Here is a 26471-nt window from a genome sequence, read left to right on the forward strand (position 1 = left end):
CTCCCCTATCTATGGCTCCGTGGGTGTTCCTTTTTGGCCTCACCATGTCCTATGTTCTTATGCGGGGAGCGGGAGCTGAGACCCCCATATGACACCCCGCATGACATATAATCCCCGTCTTTTATTTCTCCAACTGGAACACTTACATGCACCCGTGTACAAGCCTATATTGTGGTATTTTTAATCATAAAGGAAAACCCCTCTTGAAATAACTCATTTGTATACAACTCCAGCTGCTGGCGGTAAGCGCTTAATCTATCGCACAGCTGTTAATTTCGGTTTCTTTTTTTGGCAGTGGCACTTAGATACCCATTTGCCCGCAGTTTCCACCGCAGTAGCGTCTAAACACAAGAAATACAAAAAAAAACAGCACAACCAACAAAGAAGTTCTAAGCACCCGGCGCCAAACGAAGCGGCGACATCCCCCGTCAGCTCGGGTGGCCAGTCACACACGCCAAACACCCGCCCTCCCTCCCCCTGCCGAGGCCTTGACGGGGCCAGACCTGCCTCTTTGCACAGTCGGCCCGGCCCAGCCCCTGCCCCAGTTAGCGGAGGTGTCGGGTCCCGGACGCGCACGCGATTGCGCGCGCGCGCGCAAAAACCCGGATGGACTGCGGCTTCCGGCGCGCTCCCCTTGGGCGGTAGGGGTCGTGAGTTGGCTGCCGCCTGGCCCCTCTGCTCCTGTTGGGGCATGTGCGGGCCTGCGTGTGTAGAGAAATGGAACAAGGGCTGCCTGACGGGCAGCCCTAAGCCCTCTGAGCGAGGTCCTGCCGCTTCCGCCGCCAGGAGCCTCCTTCTCCGGACCTAGTAAGTTCGATCGCCTCATTGGCCTGGGCCCCGTGAGTGGAATAGTTGCCCAGGCCCAGGGTGTCGGGCTCCCGCGCGCCCGTGAAAGGAACTGGAGAGCTGGGGACCCCTCCCCCCGAGCCACTCCTGGCCTGGGAAACCCTGCTTGGCGAGGAGCAGGTCGGGCCGGGAAGCGTGCGTGGGCAGTTCAGGGTGTGCTCTGCGACTCGGGTCTCCTAGCTCGCTGTCGTTTCTAGCGTCTTCCCGACCCGCAGTCTTTGTGCATTTTGCGATGGGGTAGGGGGGTGCAGAGCACATGCGTTTGTGCGGGTTTTGTTGGAAGGAGGTGAGCTTGTTGCCGCCCGGGAGGAGGGCGGGGTTTCGGGCGGGGTTTTTTGGGTAAGGGTCACGTGGGCAGGGGGCGCTGCATCTCTAGGTAAAGGTCATGTGGGCAGAGGCCGCTGCGGAGCCCCGGGCCTACTCCGAGATGGGGGTTGGAATAATGACAGGTGCCTGTTCTGTGGCCAGTCTGAACTGGGTTTCGAGTCTGGGCGAGATCGGGCTGGTTCTGTGGGCAGGTTGACTCAGCTTTTCCTCTTGAGCTGGTCAAGTTCGGACAAGTTCCGAGTCTGCAGTAAAAGGAGCTAAGCCCTGACTTGTCTCCAGCTGCGGCTATTTAAACCATGCCTTTTCCCAGCTGTATTCACTGTGGTTACAGGCGCACAACACTGATTCGATAGTGACCCAGGTAAGGACCCACTTGCTAGTGGCTTTAGTTTTAATAAAGGCATTTAAAGGTATTATTTATTTCCTTTCTATGTGATTGTCTTTTTCACAGATGTTTCATTGTTTTAAGTTTTTATCGTGTTTTATTTTTTCCCTACTCTAGGCAAATGTGCAATACCAACATGTCTGTGTCTGCTGATGATGCTGTAAGCACCTCACAGATTCCAGCGTCAGAACAAGAGACCCTGGTTGGTATTTTTGTCTCAAGTCTACCTTTTAATAATTTACTTCATTGGGTGATCGACTAAATTCTGTAGACGCCCCCAATTCTAGCATGGCTCTTTAGGTGAAATTGTATGTACATAGCTTAAATTCTGCCACTGAGGCATAAAATAACTATGTGAAGTAAAAGTTAACTGTAAGAATCAGTATTTATTTTCTTAGCTCTTTACCACACTAGATTTAAAACTGAGTTCCATTATACTCTTAAGCATGGATGCTGAAGTTTATTATGTGATAGCTTTTTTTCTGTTTTGATTTGTTAGTATTTAACTTTTTAACTGGTTTCTAAATGTCACAAAAGTAATTTGTGTGTGTTGTAAAGACTTTAGGCATCACAGAAATGTAGAAAGTGAAAACTGAAAATTCAAATCTTTTTTTGACCATGTCTTATATCTTTCGTGTACCTACCCCAATATATATGCACATGTGAGTTTTAATCTGTTACCTTCCTGTTCTTCTAAAACAAGATTAAACTAGAGGTGTTCTACTGATAGCATCCATATCAATAAATAAAATCTGCAGAATTCTAATGGCTGCATAGTATTTCACAGCAGTATACCATTTAAAAAATTTATGCCTTTACTGATAGCTTTAATTGCCTTTAGTTTTTGAGTATAACGCATAGTGCTACTTTGTACATGTATCCGAACACAAGTGTTATATGTGACTATTTCTGTAGGGAAGATTTTACAGAAGGAGAACTAATGTGTCCTAAATTACACACATATTTGATTGCTACTGATAACTTGTTAGCTTACCAAAAGATTGTAACAATTTTCACCTCTGTCAACACTGAATATTATCAATCTTTATTTAATTATTTTGCCTTTTTTTGGTAAAAGGTATTGCATCATTGTTTAAATTTGTATTTGCCTAATCTTTGGTGAGGTTGGCATCTTGTCAGTAATCATTTGTTTATTCTGGGATTTGCCTGGTCTTAACTGTCCAATTTTCCTTTAGGTTTATTGTATTTTTCTTAATAATTTGTAGTAATTCTCTGTGTTTTGAGTATATTTGACTTATCATTTACAAGTTGCCTTTAACTTTATGTTGCCTTTTTCCAGTTGAGAATGTTTTATGAAGTCAAATTTGTTGACTTTTATTGACTTTTGAATTTCATATCATGCTTTGGATGAACTCTCATCCCAAGATTAAGCAAATAAATTCCTGTATTTTCTTCTAGTATTTTTTATTTTTACATCTAGATCTTTATCTGGAATTTATTTTTTTGTTATTACATGTAAGATTAGGAATGGTATTATCTTCTATAGTAGTTTTCTTATTAACACATGTCTTAATTAAAAACCATGGCTTTCATTGCAGATTTTTACTTTGAGTTGTTTTAGGAATATAGTATGTATAAAATTTCAGGAGAAAAAAAGTAATATTTTATTTTCTGAGAGAATCATTCTTTAAATATTCTGGAAGTAAAGTACATATGTAAGCACAAAAATGTGTGATCAGAACAATTAATCATTCAATAGGACATTTATTGTGTATTTTAAGTTTTCCAGTTATTAAGTAATATTCTGTTTATTAGCTGGAAGTAGGCAATTTTCCTAAATCTAGTTTTGAGATTTCGATCCCAAACTGGGATGTTGTCAGATTTCAAAGTTAGACAAAAGACAGGAGTATTTTAAAGAGAGGTGCAGAGGTACCAGTCTGTGTGGAGGTGGCAAGCTGTAATTATATTTGAGTTCTGAAGATTTTGATACAGCAACAGATAGAAAGCATAAGCACATTATATCCCTGCCCCCTTGCCAGTTGTAATTTTTTCTGTATCATTTGCAGAGCTTCTAGATCAAGATCAGGCAAACTACAGCCTGTGGGCTAAATTTGGCCAGCTGCCTATTTTTATAAATAAAGCTTTATTGAAATGCAGTCAGACTCATTGGTTTACATATAATCTATTCTTCTGAGTCAGACCATCTGGCAGGCAAAACTTAAAATATTTACTATCTGGCTTTTTATAGAAAAAATTGTTCCTTGGTCTAGTTGGCTATCTCCTTGAATACAGGTCATATATTTTGTCTTTTTTTTTTTTTTTTTTTTTGCGCAATACCTAGCATGGTAGAAGCTCAATAAATGTTTGTCAAGTAGGTAATTGAAATGGAGACAAACTAAGGTAGTGTGATATAATAGGAAAAAAATGGTGGCTTATAGTTGAGGGACATGAGTTGCAGTCTTAAATCTCTTCTCTTTGTAAGCTTGGGTTATTTAAATTCTCCATTTTTCAGGAGCCTATTCTGGAGAAGGAAGAGATTGGTAAAAGGCCTCACACTAAAGATTTATTCTTTTTTCTTGGATTTTGTAATTTAGTTTACAGAAAGCTCAATGGAGTATTCCATTTATGGTTGAGTTTGTAAGGTAGTAAGCAGATGACAGAAACAGCTGGAAGAAAAAGAATAATTTTCACTGCCTTGGCCTGGGTACCTTTTTAAACATAATGACAATTGATGATACTTGAGTCCATGGGTATTTGCATAAAGTCCCAGCATTTTTTCCTCCGAACTCCCTAGATAGTCTATGGTATTCAGTTTATATAGTCTTACATTTAGTGAAAACATTTTGACTTACTTTTTGAAGTCTAACCTTGTGAGATTGTTAAAATGTAGTATCTGCTACCTTACCAAAATTCTTTATGGACGTGTTTGCTGTGGGGCTTAGAGTTCTGTAATAATTTTGGAAGTATAATAGCAACTCTTTGTTCCTTATAGGTTAGACCAAAGCCACTGCTTTTGAAGTTATTAAAATCTGTTGGTGCACAAAAAGACACGTATACTATGAAAGAGGTAAGCTGAACTAAGAGTTAGCAAGGTAACTAATGTCTTACTAATTTATATATCCATGGGGAGAAATTGGCCATATAGAGGGATTTTCAGTAAGAAACAATAAGCATTGTGGCCTTTTAGACTATAATTTGAAGCTGAAAATTCTAGTTACACTTGAATTTCATTTCTCAGGAACTGAGACAAAGGGAAGTTCTGTAGGTGAACCCACTGGGCAGAATGGTAGTCTTGTCAGACTGCTAATTCCTTTTCAGACTCATATTTTTAAATGCTTGGAATAAAATAGAATTAGAAAGGAAACATATTAAAATACAGTTATCAAAGTAATAAGTTTCTAGATTTTTGCAGCAGATCTAATAAACATAATTTTGAAGTCGTGAGGACTTCAATATAACTGATATTTTGAAATGTTTATATCAAGCAAGCATAGTATGAAAACACTTGTGATTTTTATTGGTGACAAAAATCACAGGTATTGCTAATACTTTAATATAGGTTTGTTGCCTATATTAGTAATTGAAAGAAAAGCTAAATTTCAGTTAAAACTTAGTGAAAATAAGGATTTCTTTTCCATCAAATAGTGGGGACTAAAGAAAAATAATACTTTTCCTCTCACCTTCTGAGTTCTTCTAGCTAGGCTAATAATCAAATTAACAGACAGCAGATAAGCCGGAGAAAATAAAATTTTTAATTTTTATGTACACATGGGGAATTCACATAAGCATGACAATCCCAAAGAAGTGAAGACAAATTGGGTGTATATGTCATTTTGGACAAAGAAGAGGGGGTAGGGGCCTGAGATTTCAAAGGAAGTAGGCAATTGACAGATAGTTGAGGAAGAGCAGAACATACATGGCGAGTAAATTTTTGCTACGCAACCCAGAAACAGTGGACAGGTGGATCTACTCAACAGGCTCCTGCATTAGATAGGAGTCTTCCTAAATATAATGCAGAGGGGATTATGCTAAGATTCCCTTCCTGATGCAAGTTTTTCCCTCTGAATCTCTTAGGCAGGAAATGGGAGTGTCTGTCAAAGGTTCTCTTTCTGGGTCTTATTTCTTAATAATCAACTTAAAATCAATATCCCAAAAGGCAGTTTTTGAGGTGGCAAAACTTTAGTTCCCTTCAAAATTAATGGACCCCCTGAATTCTGTCCAAGGACTTCTTGGGCATCCATGGATTCCAGGTTAAGGACTTCTACACTAGAGATACATGAGTACAATACACTGTTTCTGAGATAGAGGTGAGCTGATTCATGACGTGTAAAATTTAGTGGATACATTTCAGCGTTGTCTAGCTTTAAATTTGTGCACAGAATCATGATTTTCAGTGATGGATTGGGTCATCCTAGGCAGAATTTCAATGTGTATGAAATGTGCCTCTTCCCCATCTCTCCCACTTAGTTTGTAGGGCTTAGATTGCTTAAAACACTAAAAAAGTACCTTACCTACATCAGGATGGCGGGGCAGGAAGAGAGACCAGACCCTTTTCTTTTTCAGCCACAATTTTATAAAACTTCCTTATGAGATGTTTGGTAGAAGGAATCTAGATTCTCTTCCTCCTTTCCCACTGTTAACCATCTCTCCAATCCATAGTCAGTCACGTAGAAAGTATTTAAGTCTGAACCCTGCTTAGCCTGTTAAGTCTATAGACAGCGCTTGCAGAGAAGTATCAAATGATGTTTTCAGGGCTGTTAACCTTACTACCATTAAATAATTAAACCAGAAGGGATTTAGTAGTTGATAAAAATAAGACAATTGATCAAGGCCATCATAAAAGACTTAGAATGCTTATGCTAAACCATATAACAGTACTGTATATGTTGTCTGACAGTACATTTGTAGGCTCTTTGTTCTGGGGCAAATGGGACAGTGATGAAAGCTAGTAGAAAGATAGTAGAAAGAACATTGGACCAGGAGTCGGAAGACTGGGTCAGTTTTCTTATTTCTAATACGGTGATAACAGTTCTATGAAATATCAGAAGAATGAGACAATACTTGTAAAAGTACATTTTAAACTGTAGAATGCATACATATTTAAGTGGTTAATAAGTTTGTATTGAATGTCTTAAAATGTATTGCCTGCTTATTAATGGAGCATGCAGAATATAATTTATCTGTATATGCATGATTCAGGGTCATTATTTTGATTTTATTGCCTAGATTATATTGATACCTTTGAGAGCTTATTTAATTCACTGAATTCTCCCAAACTGTAGAAGTAATTAATTAATTGACATGCATGGTGTTGAGTCTATTTACTAAATGACTCTAGGTCACTGCTATATTTCAGTTGATGTTTTTGATTCTGCAACTTTTTTTTTTTTTAAAGTGTGTTTTTCCAGGACCCATCAGCTCCAAGTCAAGTAGTTATTTCAATCTAGTTGTGGAAGGCGCAGCTCACAGTAGCCCGTATGGGGTTCGAACCAGCAATTTTGTTGTTAAGAACACCACGCTCTAACCAACTGAGCTAACTGGTTGCCCTGATTCTGCAACTTTTTATTGCTATCAGTGGGTTTGCATTTTGCTACCTTTTCCCTTCGAAAATAAGAACTAGCTGGACCATGAGCTCTAATGTGTCTTTTGGAGCAAAAATTAATTTAAGACCCGGTCTTAATATAAGACTGGGTATAATATAATGTAATACAGATATAATATAATGCCGGGTCTTATATAAGACCAGGTCTTATATTAATTTTTGCTACAAAAGACTCATTAGAGCTGATTGTCCTGCTAGGTCTTATTTTCGGGGAAACATGGTAGTACCTAGATATCTGGGTAAAGTTAAGGTCTGAAAAAAAAAACACATTTTAAGGTTTATTTTAGTTAGAAAAGAAGTGTCTGCTTCCATCAGATTAAAAGGGAAAGATTTAAAAGCAGCTTTTTTAAATAGTACAGAAGGATTGTTATTCTAAATAGTTGTGAATGGTTGCTCGTTGTTTAAGCCTCTTCAGATAAATAAGATATTATTGAATGTATTTGCAACTAACCTTTAATGTTCATTAATGCTCAGAAATCATATTTTTGTTTCAGGTTATATTTTATCTTGGCCAGTATATTATGAATAAACGATTATATGATGAGAAGCAACAGCATATTGTGTATTGTTCAAATGATCTTCTAGGGGATTTGTTTGGAGTGCCAAGCTTCTCTGTAAAAGAACACAGGTAAATTCTTCAGTTTAGTCCATTGTAAAAAGCCAGTTGGATAAACATTTCAGTTCACCTCCACCCTCACTCACTTTTGTAAGAGAAAAGTTGTTACAACATACATAAAAGATGCTGAAATTTAATTTCTTAGCAATATAGCGTATTGTTTGAGAACCTGAGCTTTGGAATCTTAAAACCTGGGTTTCGGACCCAGCTCAGTCATTTACTAGCTGTGTGACTAGGTAAGTTTACTTAACCCTCTCTAAACCTCAGTTTCCCTTGTTTGTAAAAATAAGGATAATATAAATACTTTATGTGGAGGTTATGAAAAGACATTGTGTAAAAGGCATAGTGTTTGGTACGTAGAAAAGTATTCAAATATTAGCTGTTAGTTACTGCATATTAAAAACTATTGTTGTAATCACTTCCAAAAATCTTTTTCTACCTCGTGGTAAAGGCTTAAATTTGAGTTTTGGTTACTTTGGAAATCATTTTCTTTGTTGTATGCCATTATGGTACTTAATCAGTTGATTTAACCTGGATAACATTTCTAGAGTTATTCTACTGGGAACTGAAGACTGTTTTTTCAGTCATTCTTACCTTACATTTAGAATTCTTTGTCTTGTTTTAAGGTTTAGCACAGTTTATATGGAGCCTTAGCATGTGTATCTTAATAAATGGGATGAATACTTTTCACATGAAACAATTAACTAGATTCTACTGGTATTTAATGCTCAATAATATAGCTAAAAAGATGGTAATTAAATGGGATAATTAAAATACCTTCATTATTATAAGTATAATATACGTTTATTATTGAACATTAAGAAAAGACAAAACTAAAAAAAAAAAAAGAAAAGACAAAACTAAGAAGAATAGGAAAAAAATGACTATAGTTTGTCATTGAAAGGTATTTTTACCCATCAGTTTTATGTTATGAGTAGAAGCGTGTTTTAACCTAGTTGTGAACATAATATATTTAATTTTGTTTTTCTTAATTTAACATTTTATAACACCTTTCCATTGACAAAACCACTTCTGTTTAATATTTATCATTTTACACTTGACCTTGAGATGTAAGCTTTAATTCTATAAGTTTAAGAAATACCTATATTGGTGATTTTGTACCATTTGAATATTGAATCTTCGATAATGTTTGGGGATACAGTTTTTGATATTGAAAGCATAATATTAAAATTACCTTTGACTTGAATTCTAATGTTGAGAGGTTAAACACTGGGAAAATTACTGACTTGGAAAAAGAACATGAATAGGAATATTGATTTTTTATGAGTTTAAGGAACTGTGTCATCAATCCCTAGTCCCTAGGGTGAAAAGAAATAGTTGGGTTTGGTACTTCCACCTTAACCTTGAAAATTAGAAATGATATATTGAGACGAGTAAGCATTCTCTAAAATCATTAGTTAAAAAAAAAAAAACCACAGCATACTGTCATGTCAGTGAATAGAGGAATAAGGGAATTGTCTTCCTATTAGAATTTAAGTTCCATGAGAGCGGAGATTTGGTTCTAATTATTCTTTTCCCCAATATCTAGAACAGTGGTATGTAGTAGGTTCCCAGTATGTATTTATGAAAAGAATGAAGACTGCATTATCTTTTTTTGTCTTTTTTTTAATTGGGGAATATTAGTAAACAGTGTGTTTTTCCAGGACCCATCAGCTCCAAGTCAAGTTGTTGTTTTCAATCTAGTGGAGGGCGCAGCTCACTCGCTCGTGGAAATAGAACCGGCGACATTGGTGTTATGAGCACCACGCTCTAACCAACTGAACCAACTGGCCACCCCAAGACTACATTATGTTTAATAAATTTTAAGATTAAGAAAGAAAATCCGTTAGATAATTGGCCTAAGATTGGTGAAAGTCAAAATTATAATCAAGTTCCTATATAGTGGGTTTTCTATAACACGCTACTTTTTTAGGTAGTCTACTTCTAAGCACACAGCTAGAAAATTTCTTACTGAAAATAAGTACATATATTAAATTGCCTCCTGCATTTGTTCACACCCGTTCTCTGGGGTCCTTTGATAAAGTCTATAAACAAGGCACATTTCAGGAAATGGAAGTGTGGGATCTTTCAGCTAGAAGAGACCTTAGTGATTATTAAAAGTAGCTGTATGTAATCATTGTGCATCTAAATATGGCACTTTTTGGGGTCTAGCAGCGTGATATGTAATTCGAATGCAGTGATTTAAAATTTGGTTTGTGTGCAGTAGTTCAAACTAATAGTGCATTTAAAACTGATTAAATCCAGTTTAATACATTTTTATTTTAAAATGTACATTTCTTATTTTTTTCTCCCTACAAGGAAAATATATACAATGATCTACAGGAACTTAGTAATAGTCAATCAGCAGGGTAAGTTAATTTTGAATACCATAAACATGTGCCATAAAAATATTTTAAAGACATTTTGTATATGTGCAGTCATTTTAAAATTGTGATTCTCTTTAAAAGTTGCTTTTAATTATGTGTTTGATTATAAAAGAGTATGATAAATTTAACAGGAAGAAACATGTATAAACTAAAACAATGTAATAATAAGGTTCTAATGCAGATTTATGATATATAAGGTTAAATATCCTATTACCTCAGTTTAAGGAGGGATATTAAAGTTAGAATTTGTTTTGAAAGGTAGATCATTTCAGAAGCTCCTGCTTGGTAGAGATGTGATTAAACCTTGAAACGTATTGAAAATCTTTGGGAAGTAATATATATACATAGGTCGGATCATTTGAAAGGATGGGTATTTTTTTGTTTGATTTTTATAGACAAAGCGTTGTTTACCAGTTTGTTTAGATAAGTGGCATTTTACTTTTCTACCTTTAGACTTGTTCTTAACTGCTTAATTTTGGGGTCACGTATCCCTTTGATAATCTCAAAGCACTGGGTTCTTATTCCAGAAAGATACACGTATGTAGTCGTATGCTGATTTAACAACCCACTCTCCTGGGGAAAAGTCCTGATGTGTAGTTGTTGCTGATTTCCATGCTATGAATACTCCCATCAGGGCCATTTTCAGGCTATAAACATATAAAGTAGGGAAGAGATGTGCAGTCTGCTCTCGGGTACCACTGGGAGCTGGCTTCAACATCCCACAGGTTTCTTAAAGCCCATCCTCAAAAGACAAGGAACTGTTCTCAGTTTACTTCCCAGAATGAACTCACCACTCCATTGTGCTCCCGCTATTCTGTATTTAGATTTTATTGTTATATATATTGCTTTGTTACACTTGTTTATATTTCTCTTTTCTGCTTATTCAAGTTTGCATTCTTCATCGCACAGTACACTGTTTTATTAATGTGTTAGTAAATGTATTGAATTGAATAGTTATTCTTCCAAAGTTAGGATTTAAGGCCCAGAAAAGGACATCACCATCTTATCCTAGAATAGAAGTAATTATTAGTCTGGTGACTTGACATTTTATTGTTTTACAAAGATCTTTATAAAATCAAATGAAGGCAAATAAAAGAACTGCAGTATTTTCAATTTTCTGGAGTATTATTTCTGATGTATTCGTTCATTCATTTAAATAAACCTTGATAGATTACTAGGAAAATTCTGTTACTGAGATGGTAACTTGTAGATTACTTACGTTCTCATTCTGAGTTTGTCTGAGGTTTCAGTTTAATAGCATAAAGTTCAGAACTCATATCAGTGTTCTAAACCTTTTCACATGTAGTGCTTTTGTTATATCTGTTTTGTAATATCTACTTTATTATACCAAAACAAAATATAACCTATTTATATGTATAACTTAAAATCAGTGTAATAGCTTGCCCATAACATAAAGAAGAAACAAAGTATTATGATAATGTATGCATGTATAATTTCAAAATGTTAATGCTCAGGCATGACTTCACTGTTAAGATGAAAATGTCTCCGAGGGAATAGTAAAGGGCTTTTAATAATGATCTTGGTAATTGTATGTATCCTGTATCTGAAACTGACTGTTGAGCTTCAGGTCTACATATCCAACTACAAACTAAACTCACCTACCTGAATGAGTTTCATCTACTTTAGTTCATTATCTTCCCATCCAAATATGTTCATTTTCTACATTTTCTGTCTTGGTGAATGGTACTACCTATTTTTCTACCCAAAGTAGAATCTTGGAATCCTTGACTCCTTTCTCCCTTGCCTTGTATATCAGATACCGTGTTTTTTATCTTTCTAATTTCTCTGGAATTGATCTTTTTTTCCATGCCTTAGTTTAGGCTTTAATACTTTTTTATTTGTATTATTCCAGTTACTGTTTAATACTGGTTTTCTTGCCTCTGCTCTCTTTTCCTTCTATTTTGCAAGAGTGATGCATTACTCCTGTGCTTAAAATGACCATTTCGGGAGGGATTTCTTATTGTTCTCTGGATAAAATACTTGCTGTGCACTAGCAAGTCAGTTTTATCTCTTGGATTAAACCTTTTTATGGGTAGTGGCTTCAGCAGTGCCTTAGGGAAGATTCTGAAGTATGAGTGGGAAGAGTGTAGAGATGCAGGATTGACGGCATGAGTGCTGCTTAGGAAGACACACAGGATCGCTTCTGATCCTGCTTACGTTCTGGCAGTAGTTACTGCTGGAGTTCCCGCACCAAGCACTGGTGATCCGGTTCTGCACGTTGTGTTTTAATACGGTGTTCCCTCAGTCTGGAATGACCTTTCCTAGTCCCACTTCTACATCTGCTATGAAGCCTTTCCTGGTTTCTTGTTCCTCAGCTCTGTCCCTACCAAATAATCGTTGCTCTGCTTCACCACTGATTTATACTTCTTTTATTGTGTTTATTGCACTTTCTAATTTCTCTTATGTATCTTCTGTATTCACACTGAATTATTTACATCTCCAGAATCTGGCACAAGGATGGCACCTGGGAGACACATATTTATTGAAAAGTTAAATTGTATAAGGAATTTGTCCTGATATCTATGGAGTAGCCGTTTCTCTCCTAGTTTGTGATTTTTTTGTTTTTGTTTTCTGTCAGAACCATCAGATTCAGGCACATCTGTGAGTGAAAGAAGGTATCACCTTGAAGGTGGGAGTGATCAAAAGGTAATCTTGAAATTAACTCATTCTAATGTGTTTCTTGAAAATTTGAAAGGTTATTTAAAACAAAATGTTTAGCTTCTTGGTGTTACAAGTTAAGTTGGTGGGTCTTTTTTCTCTTGAATGTTTAGGACCCTGTGCAAGAGCTACAGGAAGAGAAACCTTCATCTTCACATTCAGTTTCTAGACCATCTACCTCATCTAGAAGGAGAACAATTAGTGAGACAGGTATATATGAATATTTAATTGTCATTTTTAAACAGCTTCTTGGTGTTCATTCTCTAATGAAAGTACGTTTTAGCTTAATGAAATTATTGTGCTTTGCTGGTTTAGATGAATGAATTTCTGAGTTTCATTGTCGTTTTTACTTGATTTATTTGGTTTTAAAATTGCTTTCTTAGTAATACTTTTCTGGTTGACTACAGCAGGCACAGTTTACTGTGCCCCTAGGTTTTACTAGTCAGTCAGTTCTCTAGTCAAGGTAATAGAGGAGAAGGATGAAAGTATTTTACTCACCATAACAGTGAAAATATTTAATCATTGCTTCTAATAAGTGGTAAAACATACCAGTAAGTTTGAAAACAAACTAAATAGCATCTTAGAAATGAAGACGATAAAATAGCTGAGCATTTTTGCAGAGAAAAGATAGTGGAGGCGGAGGGAGTGGCTATTGCATGATCAGACGTCAGTATCATAACTAAAACTGTATGATTCAGGTGAAAGAAGATCAGTGAAACAGAATAGATAAACTCAGACTAGAATCTTGTACATGAGGGTAGAGGGCAGGAAGGGCAGAGGATGGCTTACTAAATACATGGGACTGGAACAAATGGTTAGTTTTTTTGGGGGAGGGGAAATCGAGTTATATTTGTAACTCATGCCAAAGTGAATTCCAAGTATGCCTTCTAAGTATATTAAACATTTTTGGTTCTTTTCAGAAAAAAAACCTTAACATCTTAAAGTTTGATTTTGACAGAAATATCCTAGTTTGTTTGATACAAGCTGTGGATGAATTAGATTAATTGTGACTTAATGGAGACAAAGTTCTGAAATAAGCTTAAAAAGCTTTTAAAAATACAGTGTTCTCCTATAACTGTTGGACAGATCCAATGAAAGAGTGTTGACTTTTCAAGTAGCACTATTTTTCTGTTTAATTTTGTTGGAACTAAATTTTAAGTACAAATAGGTACTCAAACAGCTCAATTTCTAAATAAATTACATATAGCAATTGTAGAAATTTAATTAACTTGTTTTTCCTTACATATCCAGAAGAAAATTCAGATGAATTACCTGGTGAACGACAAAGAAAGCGCCACAAATCTGATAGTATTTCCTTTTCCTTTGATGAAAGCGTTGCTGTGTGTGTAATAAGGGAGATACGATGTGAAAGAAGCAGTAGCAGTGAATCAACAGTGACTCCCTCAAATCCGGTAATCTTCTCGTTTTGAATAAAATAAGACTCTAATTTTTAAAATCTTAATTCTGGCAGTTCTAATAAGCATTCATGTAGAAAGCGCATGTATCATATGTATTTACTGCTATATACAGTGGTAAATTATTCTTTAAAATAAGCCTATATAGATCTACCCCACCCTAACCTCAGGTTTGGGGAGAAGTGTAGAAGGTAGTGGAATTGCACTGGATTTGTATTGCTAAGATTAGTACCAATATTAATAGTTATTAATGTCACCCTACATATTGGAGAAACTTTGTGGGTCACTGCACCAATGGTAAATTCAAATAAACTGGAGTATAGCATAGTCTGAGAATTCAGTTCTTAATAAAAAATAATGGAACAAAAATGAAAATTTGATTTAGTTAGATGTCATAGGATTCTAAGGCAAATTTGTCTTGAATGTTTAGAATAGAAATGTCACTTTTACAGAGCTGTCAGCAAGTAAATTGGCATAGTCTGAGCTTCACATTTGCCATATGTAGTCCAGACAGTAGTATGTAGTAAATAGACCATATGTAGTAAATAGACCTTAGGGAAGGTGAAATGCATGGATGACAGATTACCAGTAGTTTTTAATTCCAAAGTATTAGCCAGGAATAAATTCACTGAAAGAAGTTTTGTAAAGAAGTTTTTGCTAACAAGAGTGTTTGACAAATGGAATATATATTTTTTTGTCATTAACATTTGTCTTTAAAATGTTACTAAAATTGGAATATTTGTGATAATGGCAATGCCACATGGTCATTATTCTGGATATGAGTGATCATTTTATAGTTCTCTAGAAGATGTAAGGGGATGAACCAGTTGTGATAGTAACTTTATTCTTGCTTTGTATGTATTCTTGTTAACGTGTATTATCTTTAGGTTTTTCTCTTCAAAGCAGTGATTTTATGGATACTGATGTTGCCCTCTAAAGTTAGTATTTAATAGAGCTGTTACTTGTCTAGGCCACTAGATGGCATGGGAGAGCAAGTTGTTTATTCCGTAGATACTGAAGTGTCTTTTCTATGCCAGATTCCATTTGGCATTGGCGATACAGTAGTACTCAAGGTAGATATGGCCCCTGCCCTCATGGGGAGGTAGATCATCAGCAGTTAAACAAATAATTAAGACATTTAATAAATGCTATGAAAATAAATATGGGTTCTTGAAAGCAAATATATGTGATCTGAAAGTTGAATCCAATAAAAGAAATCTTGACATGTACACGAACTTCATGTTTGGATTATTATAGTCTTTACAATGCCCCATTAAACTTAGTCTTTGTTAAAGTTGTTTCAAAATTCTAGCTAAATGATATTTAAAGTCCTTGTTCTTGCTTCCATCTGGGACACTACCTTGTTATCAAAGCAATGTAGAGGGTATTCCCTCCCGCCCTTTTTTTTTTGGTTATTCCTATCCTACACTTGCCAAAAATTCCTCTCTATTAAAAATCTTTTGTTTTTCAGGCTTAGTCCCTAGTTGGGAAAGCTTTTGGTAGGGCCAACTTTTTTTTCTTCATTTTAGCTTACTTCACATAAGAATGTTATAGTTGTCATTTACCAGTTAAAGGGAGTTAAAAGGAAAGTGCAGTTGCTTCCCGTCTTTTCCTTCTTTTGGGTTTAATAAATTGGGAAACTTAAAGCTATATTCTGGGCTCTATACTAGGCAGTTATCATCTCAGTAGGCTCAAACTCTTATTTATAGATGGGAAAACGAAGACTTGAGGATTTCAAATAACTTGTTAAGATCCCATAACTAATAACTGTCACAATTGGAATTCAGACAAGCCAGGGACTTCTAACTTCAAAATTTAAGATCTTTCCAGATCAAGCATGTCGTATGCTTTTTAAATATGCAGTATTTAAAAGTTTCTGGAACATTCTTTTTTGAACATTAGCCAGAACTTTTAAAAAGAACTTTTAATATTCCTTTCTTCACAGTACCCTAGCACTGGGGTGGGCAAACTTTCTATAAAAGGTGGGATAGTATCTGTTTTGGGCTTTGCAGGCCATATGGTCGATTGCAGCTACTCAGCTCTGTTGTTGTAAAGCAAAAGCAGCCATAGACGACAGGAAAACAAATGGTTCTTGCTGTGTAGTTATTTATAAAAATAGATGGGTGGTGGGCCATAGTTGTTGATGCCTGCCTTAGAGGATGCATTCTAAGACTTTATTTTTCTTGTGATTTACCCCCTTATTCGAAACTTAGTGCACCAAAGACTAGTTAATTGAAGTATCCAGTTAAGTTACCGTATTAAAGATGTTATTGTATTCTGGCTTGACTTGTGATTTTAACCTGATTGTTAATAGAGCCCTTGTTAGGAGTCAGAACTGCAACTTGATGAATGTTGCTTTACTACTACTTGCTTAACATCACTGTGGAAAAATAGCATTTTGACTTCAGTGGTTATACTTTGTTTTTGTTTTTATAAATGATGGAAGTATCTTAGAGATCATTTAATTTGAACTCCTTTCATAGATGAAATAGCTGTGGCCTTTCTAGGTTAAATATGTCCAAAGTTAAATAGCTACTTAGTGGCAAATCTACAATAAGAATGTATGTATCCTGACTCCCAGACTTACATATTTTTTCTAGTTCTAGCCTTCTGTTTTGTATATGTTCCTATCCTTAGCTATTGACAGCAAATATTATGAGACTGAAGGTCTTACTAGGTATTTGTACCATTAATTAGAGACCTAAAATGAAGAATCACATGAGCAGATACGGAATTTTAAAAATAATAATAAAAAAGATGTCTGAAAGCTCTTCCAAAGAAATTACTCCCAAAATCTATTATAAAACAAATCTCATAATTACATGTTATAGCTACTAGCATTCTACCAATTAAAGATATAAAGATGATTAAGACATGGTCTTAATTCTTAAGTGTATATAACTCAGATAAGGAATGTGTGCAAAATTGTGTTTTGCATAAGTTATGTGTGGAAGTGTATAATCAATAATATCATAAGTAGTAAAGATAATAAAAGTTCAGAGAGCTCTCTTATGGTATTGGTTATGGTATTGAAAGAAGCTTTGGCAAAAAAGGATGAGCAGGATTTAAAAACTGTCGAGTTATTCCATTTAGAAAGGGAGTATGGCAGTTGAAGTGCCAAGTTTGGTTTAGGAAACAGTCTTGGTCTGGCTGATAGTTCATATTTATGGGGGAGGAGAGTGTGTAGTTGGAGATAAGCTGAAAATGTTAATATAGTCATACTACATGTACTTAGAATGCCAAGGAGGATCTGGCCTTTTTCCTTAATGTAATGGGTTCTGAACAGGGAAAATAAGATTAGTGCAGTAATGACCCAGAATCTTAATCTAGTGTCAGTGTGCAGGATAGATCTGAGGAGAAATTAAGGACACAGGGATGACTTAGGAAGCTGTTAACAGAGGCCAACAAATAATATACATTGTCACGCTTATTTTTTTCTTTCTGATTTTAGGATCTTGATGCTGGTGTAAGTGAACATTCAGCTGATTGGTTGGATCAGGATTCAGTTTCAGATCGATTCAGTGTAGAATTTGAAGTTGAGTCTTTCAATTCAGAGGATTATAACCTTAGTGAAGAAGGACAGGAACTCTCGGATGAAGATGATGAGGTAGTTTTTTTATCTAATTATACTCTAAAGTTTTTTTTTAACATTTTCCATATTAACTGATGAGATTGAAATAATATATTCAGATTTCACTTGAAATATTCATACTAGAATATTGTTTTGTGGACTTGAGGCTTTGTAGTTCCTTGTTATCTGATTTATATTTTTATAAATATAATGCCGAGAAGTAGGCCTTAATGAGCATTCTTATAATAGTCTGCTCATTTAAAAATATTCAGTTCTCTTTTAATATTTACTTTTTATAAAAGTAAAGCATGCATGCAGTTAAAGTCACATAGTACCTCTAGATCTGTTGCTTACATTTCTAGCTGCTTCACTGTTATTTAATACCTTCATATTTATAAAATAAAAGTGCTTGTACTGAAGTTTTTGCTTTACTCATTTTAAACATTCCGCTGACTTTTTACCACAGTGGGTGAGGATTTCACTGATCTCCATTTCTCCCCGTTTACACCTATTCCATTTGACCTGTCTCAGTTCCTCATATATAGTAGTAGATGCTATTTGTTTAGGACTTACTGCTAAGAAACCTTTCAGGTTGAAGAAGCAAGGTGACAAATTGATGATAATGGATTTATTTTATTAGGTGTATCAAGTTACTGTGTATCAGGCCGAGGAGAGTGATACAGATTCATTTGAAGATGATCCTGAAATTTCCTTAGCTGTAAGTGAACATTTACTTTTTTAAGGAATCAAAAAATAACATTGAAGTCAAGATTTGGAAAATATGTCTAGTCTACTTCCTGACATGAGATAATTTTTAATAAAGTTAAAATCTTTAAAATGTTAATGATTTAAAGCATTTGCATTCTTTTATTTGTTGTGTTGGGATCTGTTGCTACATTTTAGTTTTTTTGTGCTGGAATTTGAACTTTTAAAGAATTTTATTATGGAAAATTTCAAGTGTGTACAGCATACAGAGTAATATAATGTGTCTCCAATGTACTTATCACTGAGCTCTAATAGTTACCAACATTTTGCCAATCTTGTTGAATATAAACATTTTCATACTGATTTGTATTAAAATGTGATAGGATTTGCCATTAAAGAAATCAGGATTTAAATATTTTATACTACTAATACAAAATAATATTGAATGTCAACTGTAATTTAAAAATTTTAAAAAACCTAAAACCAACACCCTATTCCAACACGAAAAAACAAAAACCACATTTCATACTTCACTGCGTTCCTGAGGTATTGGAAGTTTTTTCAAAACGGAATATTATTGCTTTAATTTTTGTTCTTAATATTGCCTTTTATTATATTCCAATAGGAAATCTCATTTTTCTTTTCTGAGTTGAAAACAATTAGTAATTATCCAAATGCAAAAACGGTGAAATTGTAAAATTTTTCAAAAAAATTTTTTTTCTATATTAGAAAATAATTCAAATAATTAGTTGACTCATTTGATGTCAAGCTGAGTGAAATGTTTCAGACATAGATCTTGCAAATTTTTGGACTCTGCAGTACCCCCTCTCCTTTCTATATTGTAAGCACCTGTCTTTAGTTTTATTAGTTAGAAGAAACCTACTTTGACAACTTGAAAGAACCAATGTGGGAGAATGAACAGTCTGCACCCTTCTCGCTAATGTCTTATGTCATTGGTCAAGCAATTTAAAGATGGTTACATTATTTATGGCAAGATAGGAAGAACCTCTTATGGCAGGTTTTACAGCATCCTTAGGCAAGAACCATGCTTCAGTTCTGGCAGGGAAATAAGGATATGTTCACTAAAGAGGCTGGGGTTGTGCGGGGAGTTTGTTACCCAACTTGCATGGTGAAAAGGTTTGGGAAATAAGTTAGGATAAGGTAGAAGCAATGAGCGGTTAACAGAGATGAGAACACAGGAAGGATAGACAAGAAAGAGGCATACATATTTTGGATAGTGACAGGATGACAGAGTGAGCTGGCAGTGATTGTCGAGAAGAATGTTTTAGCATTGCCTTTGTGGGTGAAGTTAAGAAACACTCAGCTGAGCCTTGATTTTAGAGCACTTTGAAAGCGAGGCAATGGCAGACTGAGCAGTGGTTTTGTCCAGATTGATGGGGGGACTCTGGGCACAGTATCCATGGCTGAGCCTCTAAGGGAGTGGAGTGGAAACAGGTTTCATTACAGAGCAGAAGATTGATCCCGTAGCATGTGCTTCAACTAAATGAACCAACAGTATCTGTGTCCTCGAACAGATGACTTTATAGGTACAGACTTAAGTCACGGTGAATACATTTATTTGTTTTAGTATTCTTCAGAGTTCTGCTAAAAAAAGAAATACTTAATAATCTCATACTTGAGGAAAGATTGTTAAATACTGAAAATTGAGCTGTGGGATACATTTTACCTTAAACATTAAAGTTCTTGGTGTTGAGATGACTAGTTACTAACGGATTGCAGAAACTAACTCTGTCTTATTTCCTTGAAGGACTATTGGAAGTGTACTTCATGTAATGAAATGAACCCTCCCCTTCCACCACATTGCAACAGATGTTGGGCCCTTCGTGAGAATTGGCTTCCTGAAGACAAAGGGAAAGACAAAGGGGAAATGCCTGAGAAAACTGAACTAGAAAACTCAACACAAGTAGAAGAGGGCTTTGATGTCCCTGATTGTAAAAAAAACACAGTGAATGATTCCCAAGAATCATGTGTTGAGGAAAATGATGAAAAGATCACACAAGCCTTCCAATCCCAAGAAAGTGAGGACTACTCTCAGCCATCAACTTCCAGTAGCATCATTTATAGCAGCCAAGAAGATGTCAAAGATCTTGAGAAGGAAGAGACACAAGACAAAGAAGAAAGTGTGGAATCTAGTTTTCCCCTTAATGCCACTGAACCTTGTGTGATTTGCCAAGGTCGACCTAAAAATGGCTGCATTGTCCATGGCAAAACAGGACATCTTATGGCATGCTTTACCTGTGCAAAGAAGCTAAAGAAAAGGAATAAGCCCTGCCCAGTATGTAGACAGCCAATTCAAATGATTGTGCTAACTTATTTCTCCTAGTCTGAAAAGTAGAATTATGTATTTCTAACCCTAAAAATTTAGACATGAAATTCTATCAGAACAAGAGAGAGCCTTAGTACGTGTAGATTTGTTTTCTGTAGTGTAATATTGCCTCCTTTGTAAGAGGGAATAGTTAATATTTATTTTCTTTAATGAAAACTTCACTTCTGTTTATATTTTATATTTAGGTTTGAATGTAATTTGAATGGATATGTAACTCATCCTTGATCCCCACCACTCATATTTTAAATAATTTCCACTTTCTTAAAAGATCCCGATTGGATCTTTTTTAACAAAATACTGTCAATAGAACATTTAAATGTAATTATTTAGTTACTGGCCTTTACTTAAGGCCAGTATTAGAAGCCAGGGAATTCACAAAGACTAACTGAGAAATTTAATAAACAGAACAACTATTTATTTTTAAACTAGCTGAAAATGTTATAACTTCTCTCTAAGTTGTCTAGAAATAATAGATCACTTTTTTTTTTTTTTTTAAGATGATGCGGTCAAAACATAGGATACTAAAATAGCAAATGTATAAATTAACATCTTGATTTTGCACAGGAAGTTTGTGTGCCAGTTACTAATGGTACATAAAAACATATATATGACTTACCAATTCACAGGTAAGTAGGAAAAGATAGTTGAAGCAATCAGTACCTTAGACAAAGAGTGATCTTCTAATGTAGTAGAGCTTTATTAATTTGCGGTTTATAATACTTCAAGCACAGAAATAGAATTGATCCGTTCTGAACAGAGTTAGTATTAAAAATGTGATTATAAACATTTAGGGTATACAATAATTATACTATTTAGAAAACATTCACATGTGCAACATTGGCTGTGCGTTAATGTAGTCTTGATTGTCTAAATTTTTGGGTTAGTATACGTAAGTTTATTGATTCATAAATAAACAATTATTAAATGACTAAACATTGTTTCAAGAATGTGATTATTGGATCTTATAAATTTTTCCATAATAATGAGTTGTTAAAATAGAAATTACATTTGAATATCACCTCATTTGGGTAATCAAAGGTACAAGTCTGAATATGCTTCTGTTGTTGGAATGGCTATGTCTGCTCACTTTGGAAGTACACGTATCAATGGGCAACTTGATGCGGTTGGGAGCCTCCAAGGTATCGAGTAAGGCCAACCTGAGAGAATGATGTTACAGTTTAGTAGGGCCACGAAACGCTTTTCTCCCTGTCTTGTTCACTTGTGTTACCACATGGCAGCCTTGCTAAGTGGTTTCTTAAGTGATAGTGGACTAATTGGTCTGGAAGGGATGTAGTTGGGGCAGGGAGGGGAGTTAGGGCTAACCACCCTGCCACTAGTCAGCATGAAAAGCCCTATTGTAATTGCTTGTAATTTCCCTGAGTTATCTATGAAACTAAATTCCATAAGGCCAAGAACCTCTTCTTGACTGTGATATACATACATGGGTACCAATAAGAATTTATTGAATGAATCAAAGCATTGAGACTTGAGTCTTGAAGCTGCCTTTAAAACAGGAGCCTGCGGGCCCCAAAGCCAGACCAGGGTTAGCTGTTGGCATCTTAGTTTACATTTTTATTTTTAATAAGGGTTCTAAAGATAACTGATGAATGTAGGTCTGTAGACAGTAACTGCAAGTTATGCAGTGTATCGTGAAAAGTTTGTTGCACTTTCTGGTGGTTTGGATTCTGAATTGGGTTTTAATTTAGTATTTACAAAAAAAATTTCTTCACCTTAAAATACCAATTGTATAGAAGTTTGTGGCTAGCTTTCAATTGTATATGATAGGGAACTTTTGACATATACAAGTGATGCTTTAAGAAGATACATACCTGAAAGTACCAGCACTTTAGAAGGTGCTCAGAAGTGTTGAATATGTTAACAAATTGTAAAATGGACTGTTAACAGGTTATAATAAAAACCAACAGGAAATAGAACGAGCAGTGTGAAGTGACAGCAGATGGGAGACTCCCCACATGTTCAGTAATTAACAGGTAATGCATTTGGAATGATACATAAAAATATTGGTGGAATAGTATTGTTTTGGATAAGAGAACCATAATAGATTGTTTTATTTTTTCCATTACTATCATGTTATGTATTTCATTGACTTTTCAGCTAAATTTTAGTACTTATGTGTTGTGTGTTTGATTCACACATTCCCAGGCCACACTCCGTATTAGGCCTTTCTCCAAGAACAGAGTGACATCTGCCTCAATTGACTTCACTGCCTTTGGTCAATGGACCATTTTTGGTTCATTTATAATTTACAGGTTTTTTTAAGTCACTTCCCGGATTTAAATATGGAAAACAAACAAACTAATTTTATTGCTCATTGGGCATTATCTGAAATGTTCTGCCTGATGGTTTTAGACTTTTAGAGCTCCCTATGAATAGGTGCTTTCTTTTCACCGTTCTCTCATCCTTTTTAGTACAACAAAGTTCACTACCTCCTGACTTTTCCATAACGTTTTATTTTCATGCTGTGGAGTGTTAAGAGCTAACTAAATTCAAGTAGCACATTTGGTACTTGCTTAGTGCCCCTAGAATTAGAGACAAAAAGATTTATGGAGCCTCAGATGGGGTCTGGCAAGAAGAGGTTCTTGGCCTTAATGGAATTTAGTTTATCAGTTTCAGGTGTACAAAACAATGTAGTAGTTAGACATTTACACCCCTCACAAAGTGATAAGCCCCATCCCCCAATCTACTACCCCTTTGACCTGATTTCTGAATATTAATTTTGTATCCTGCTACTTTACTAAATTATCAGTTCTAGTATTTTGGTGGAACCTTGGGGGTTCTCTAGATATAGTATCATGTCATCTGCAAATAATGACAGTTTTACTTGTTCCTTTCCCGTTTAGATGCCTCTTGTTTCTTTCTCCTGTCTGATTGCTATAGCAAGAACTTCCAGTACTATGTTGGATAAAAGTGACAGTGGCCATCCTTGTCTTGTAGCTGATCTTAAGGGGAGTCCTTTTAGCTTTTCCCATTGAGTGTGATACTAGCTGTGGGTCTGTTATATGACCTTTATTATGTTCCCTCTATTCCCACATTGCTAAGAGTTTTTATCACAAATGGATGCTGGATTTTGTCAGATGCTTTTTTTGCGTTATGACCATATGCTGTTATTTTTCGTTTTGTTAATGTGTATCATGTTAATTGATTTGTGGATATTGAATTGACCTTGCTGGTAAGCAATGAATCCCACTTGATCGTGGTGTGTGGTCTTTTTAATGTATTGCTGAATTCGGTTTGCTAATATTTTGTTAAGGATTTTTACATCTATGTTCATTAGGGATATCAGTCTATAGTTTTCTTTTTTTGTAATTTCTTTGTCTGGTTTTGGAATCAGGGTAATGGTGGTCTCGTAAAATGAGCTTGGGAGCCTTCCCTCCTCTTGGATTTTTTGGAATAGTTTGAGGAGAATAGGTGATAATTTTTTTTTTTTTTTTGAATGTGTGGTAAAATTCGCCTGTGAAGCCATCTGGTCCAGGACTTTTGTTTTTTGGGAGCTTATTGTTCACTGATTCAATTTCGTTGGTAGTAATAGGTCTGTTAGATTTTCTGTTTCTTTTTGATTAAGCTTTGGAAGATTGTCTGCTTTTAGGAATTTCTATTTCTTCCAGATTGTCCAATTTGTTGGTGTATAATTACTCATAGTATTTTCTTAAATTTTTTTGTATTTCTGTGGTGTTGGTTGTCACTTCCTTCTTTCAGTTCAGATTTTATTTGGGTCCCTCTCTCTTTTTTTCTTGATGAGACTGGTTGAAGGTTTGTCAGTTTTGTTTATTTTTTTCACAAAAACCAGCTCTTGGTTTCATTGGTCTTTGGTTTTTTTTTTTTTTAACATGGGTGTTCATTTTATTATTTATTAAACTGTACATGCATGTTTTATGTGTGTTTCTGTATCTGTGGTCCATTTCACAGTAAAAGAAGATACAAAGAGGTAAAAAGGAGCCGAGCTAGTAAGTGGCTAGGATAGGCTGAAATCTAATTCCAGAGCTTTTTACCCTATCAATCCAAACCAAGGCATGAGTACCAGCCCAGCCCACCTATATCCTGGTGCTGTGGCTTAGGGCAAACCCTGATACCTCTCTCAGACATTGTATTGTTTTTTTTTAGTCTCTATTTCATTTATTTCTGTTCCGATCTTTATCATTTCCTTCCTTGTTCTCACTTTGGGCTTTGTTTGCTGTTCTTTTTTCAGTTCCTTTAAGTGTAAAAATAGACTGTTGATTTGAGGTTTTTTTTAATTTCTTTACGTAGCCCTGCATTGCTAAGAATTGCCCCCTTAAGACTGCTTTCACTGTGTCCCATAGATTTTTGGGTCGTTGTGTTTCCATTTTCATTAGTCTTGAGATATCTTTTGATTTCTTTCTTGATCTCATTGTTGACCTATTCATTATTTGGGTAGCATGTTATTTATTCTCCATGTGTTTGTGTGTTTTTCAGTTTTTTTCTTGTAATTGATTTCTAGTTTTATACCACTGTGGTTAGAGAAGACGCTTGATATGATTTCAGTCTTCCTAAATTTATTGAGACTGGCTTTGTGGCCTAACATGTGGTCTACCTTGAAAAATGTTCCATGTGCGCTTGAGAAGAATGTATATTATGCTGCTGTGGAGTGAAATGCTTTAAAAATATCAGTTAAATCCATCTGGTCTAGTGTGTCATTTAAGATCACTGTTTCTGTTTGGAAGATCTGTTTTTGGTGTCATGGGGCATTGAAGTCCCCTACTATGGTTGTTATTGTTGGTCTCTGCCTTTATGTAGGTCAATATTTGCTTTATATATTTAGGGGCTCCTATGTTAGGTACATAAACTTTTACTGGGGTGATGTCCTCTTGTTGGATTCATCCCTTTATTATTATGTGATGTCCTTCTTTGTGTCTTATTATAGTTTTCATTTTAAAGTCTATTTTGTCCGATAATAAGGATTGCTACCCCAGCTTTTTTCTCATTTCCATTTGCATGAATTATTTTTTTCCATTCCTTTACTTTCAGTCTGTATGTGTCTTTCAGTTTGAGGTTGGTGTCCTGTAGACAGCATCTGCATGGGTCTTGTTTTCTTATCCACTCAGCTACCCTATGTCATTTTATTGAAACATTTAATCCATTTACTTTTAAAGAGATTATTGATAGGTACACAGTTATTATTCATATTTTCTGATCTTTGTTCATTTTCTTCTTTCTTCTGCTTAAAGTAGTCCTTTTAACATTTCTTGTAATACTGGCTTGGTAGTAATGAATTCCTTTAGCTGTTTCTTGTCTGGGAAGTCCTTTTATCTCTTCTTCAATTTTAAATAATAGCCTTGCTGGGTAGAATAATCTTGCTTGTCGGCCCTTGTTTTTCATCACTTTGATTATTTCCTGCCACTCCTTCCTGGCTTGCAAAGTTTCTGTTGAGAAAAATTCACTGATAAGTCTTATGGGAGCTCCCTTGTAAGTAACTAGTTGTCTTTCTCTTGCCGATTTTAGGATTCTCTCTTTGTCTTTAAGCTTTGCCATTTTAATGATGATGTGTCTTGGTGTGGGCCTGTTTGGCTTCTTGTTATTTAGAACTCTGTGTTTCCTGGGCTTGTATGGCCATTTCATTCACCAGGTTATGGAAGTTTTCAGTCATTATTTCT

At 35.4% G+C, this 26471-nt stretch overlaps 1 protein-coding gene across 2 annotated transcripts; it reads left to right on the forward strand.

The window, feature by feature from the left end:
* Positions 1 to 405: 405 nt before the first annotated feature.
* Positions 406 to 21774, forward strand: MDM2 (MDM2 proto-oncogene). Of its 2 annotated transcripts, none has more exons than XM_019748971.3 (11): positions 406 to 807; positions 1676 to 1760; positions 4512 to 4586; positions 7616 to 7749; positions 10057 to 10106; positions 12724 to 12791; positions 12917 to 13013; positions 14055 to 14215; positions 17670 to 17825; positions 18430 to 18507; positions 20263 to 21774. In XM_019748971.3, exons 2-11 carry the CDS (start codon positions 1680 to 1682, stop codon positions 20836 to 20838), a joined length of 1476 nt encoding a protein of 491 aa, XP_019604530.1. In that variant the 5' UTR covers positions 406 to 807; positions 1676 to 1679; the 3' UTR covers positions 20839 to 21774. The 2 variants fall into 2 exon arrangements, with proteins under 2 accessions (XP_019604530.1, XP_019604531.1); XM_019748972.3 differs by lacking the exon at positions 406 to 807 and adding an exon at positions 1407 to 1534.
* Positions 21775 to 26471: the final 4697 nt, after the last annotated feature.

The sequence above is a fragment of the Rhinolophus sinicus genome, chromosome 1 (assembly GCF_057876585.1).
Source record: "Rhinolophus sinicus isolate RSI-liver-muscle chromosome 1, RSI-T2T, whole genome shotgun sequence".
In the NCBI taxonomy this organism is placed as follows: Eukaryota; Metazoa; Chordata; class Mammalia; order Chiroptera; family Rhinolophidae; genus Rhinolophus; species Rhinolophus sinicus.

Excerpts from the sequence above, each read along its gene's own strand:
- MDM2 (XM_019748971.3), top strand. The coding sequence starts at position 1,680 with ATGTGCAATACCAACATGTCTGTGTCTGCTGATGATGCTGTAAGCACC. Across the intron at positions 12,792-12,916 it reads AAGGTGGGAGTGATCAAAAG|GACCCTGTGCAAGAGCTACA; the intron begins GTAATCTTGAAA and ends TTGAATGTTTAG. Across the intron at positions 17,826-18,429 it reads TCTCGGATGAAGATGATGAG|GTGTATCAAGTTACTGTGTA; the intron begins GTAGTTTTTTTA and ends TTATTTTATTAG.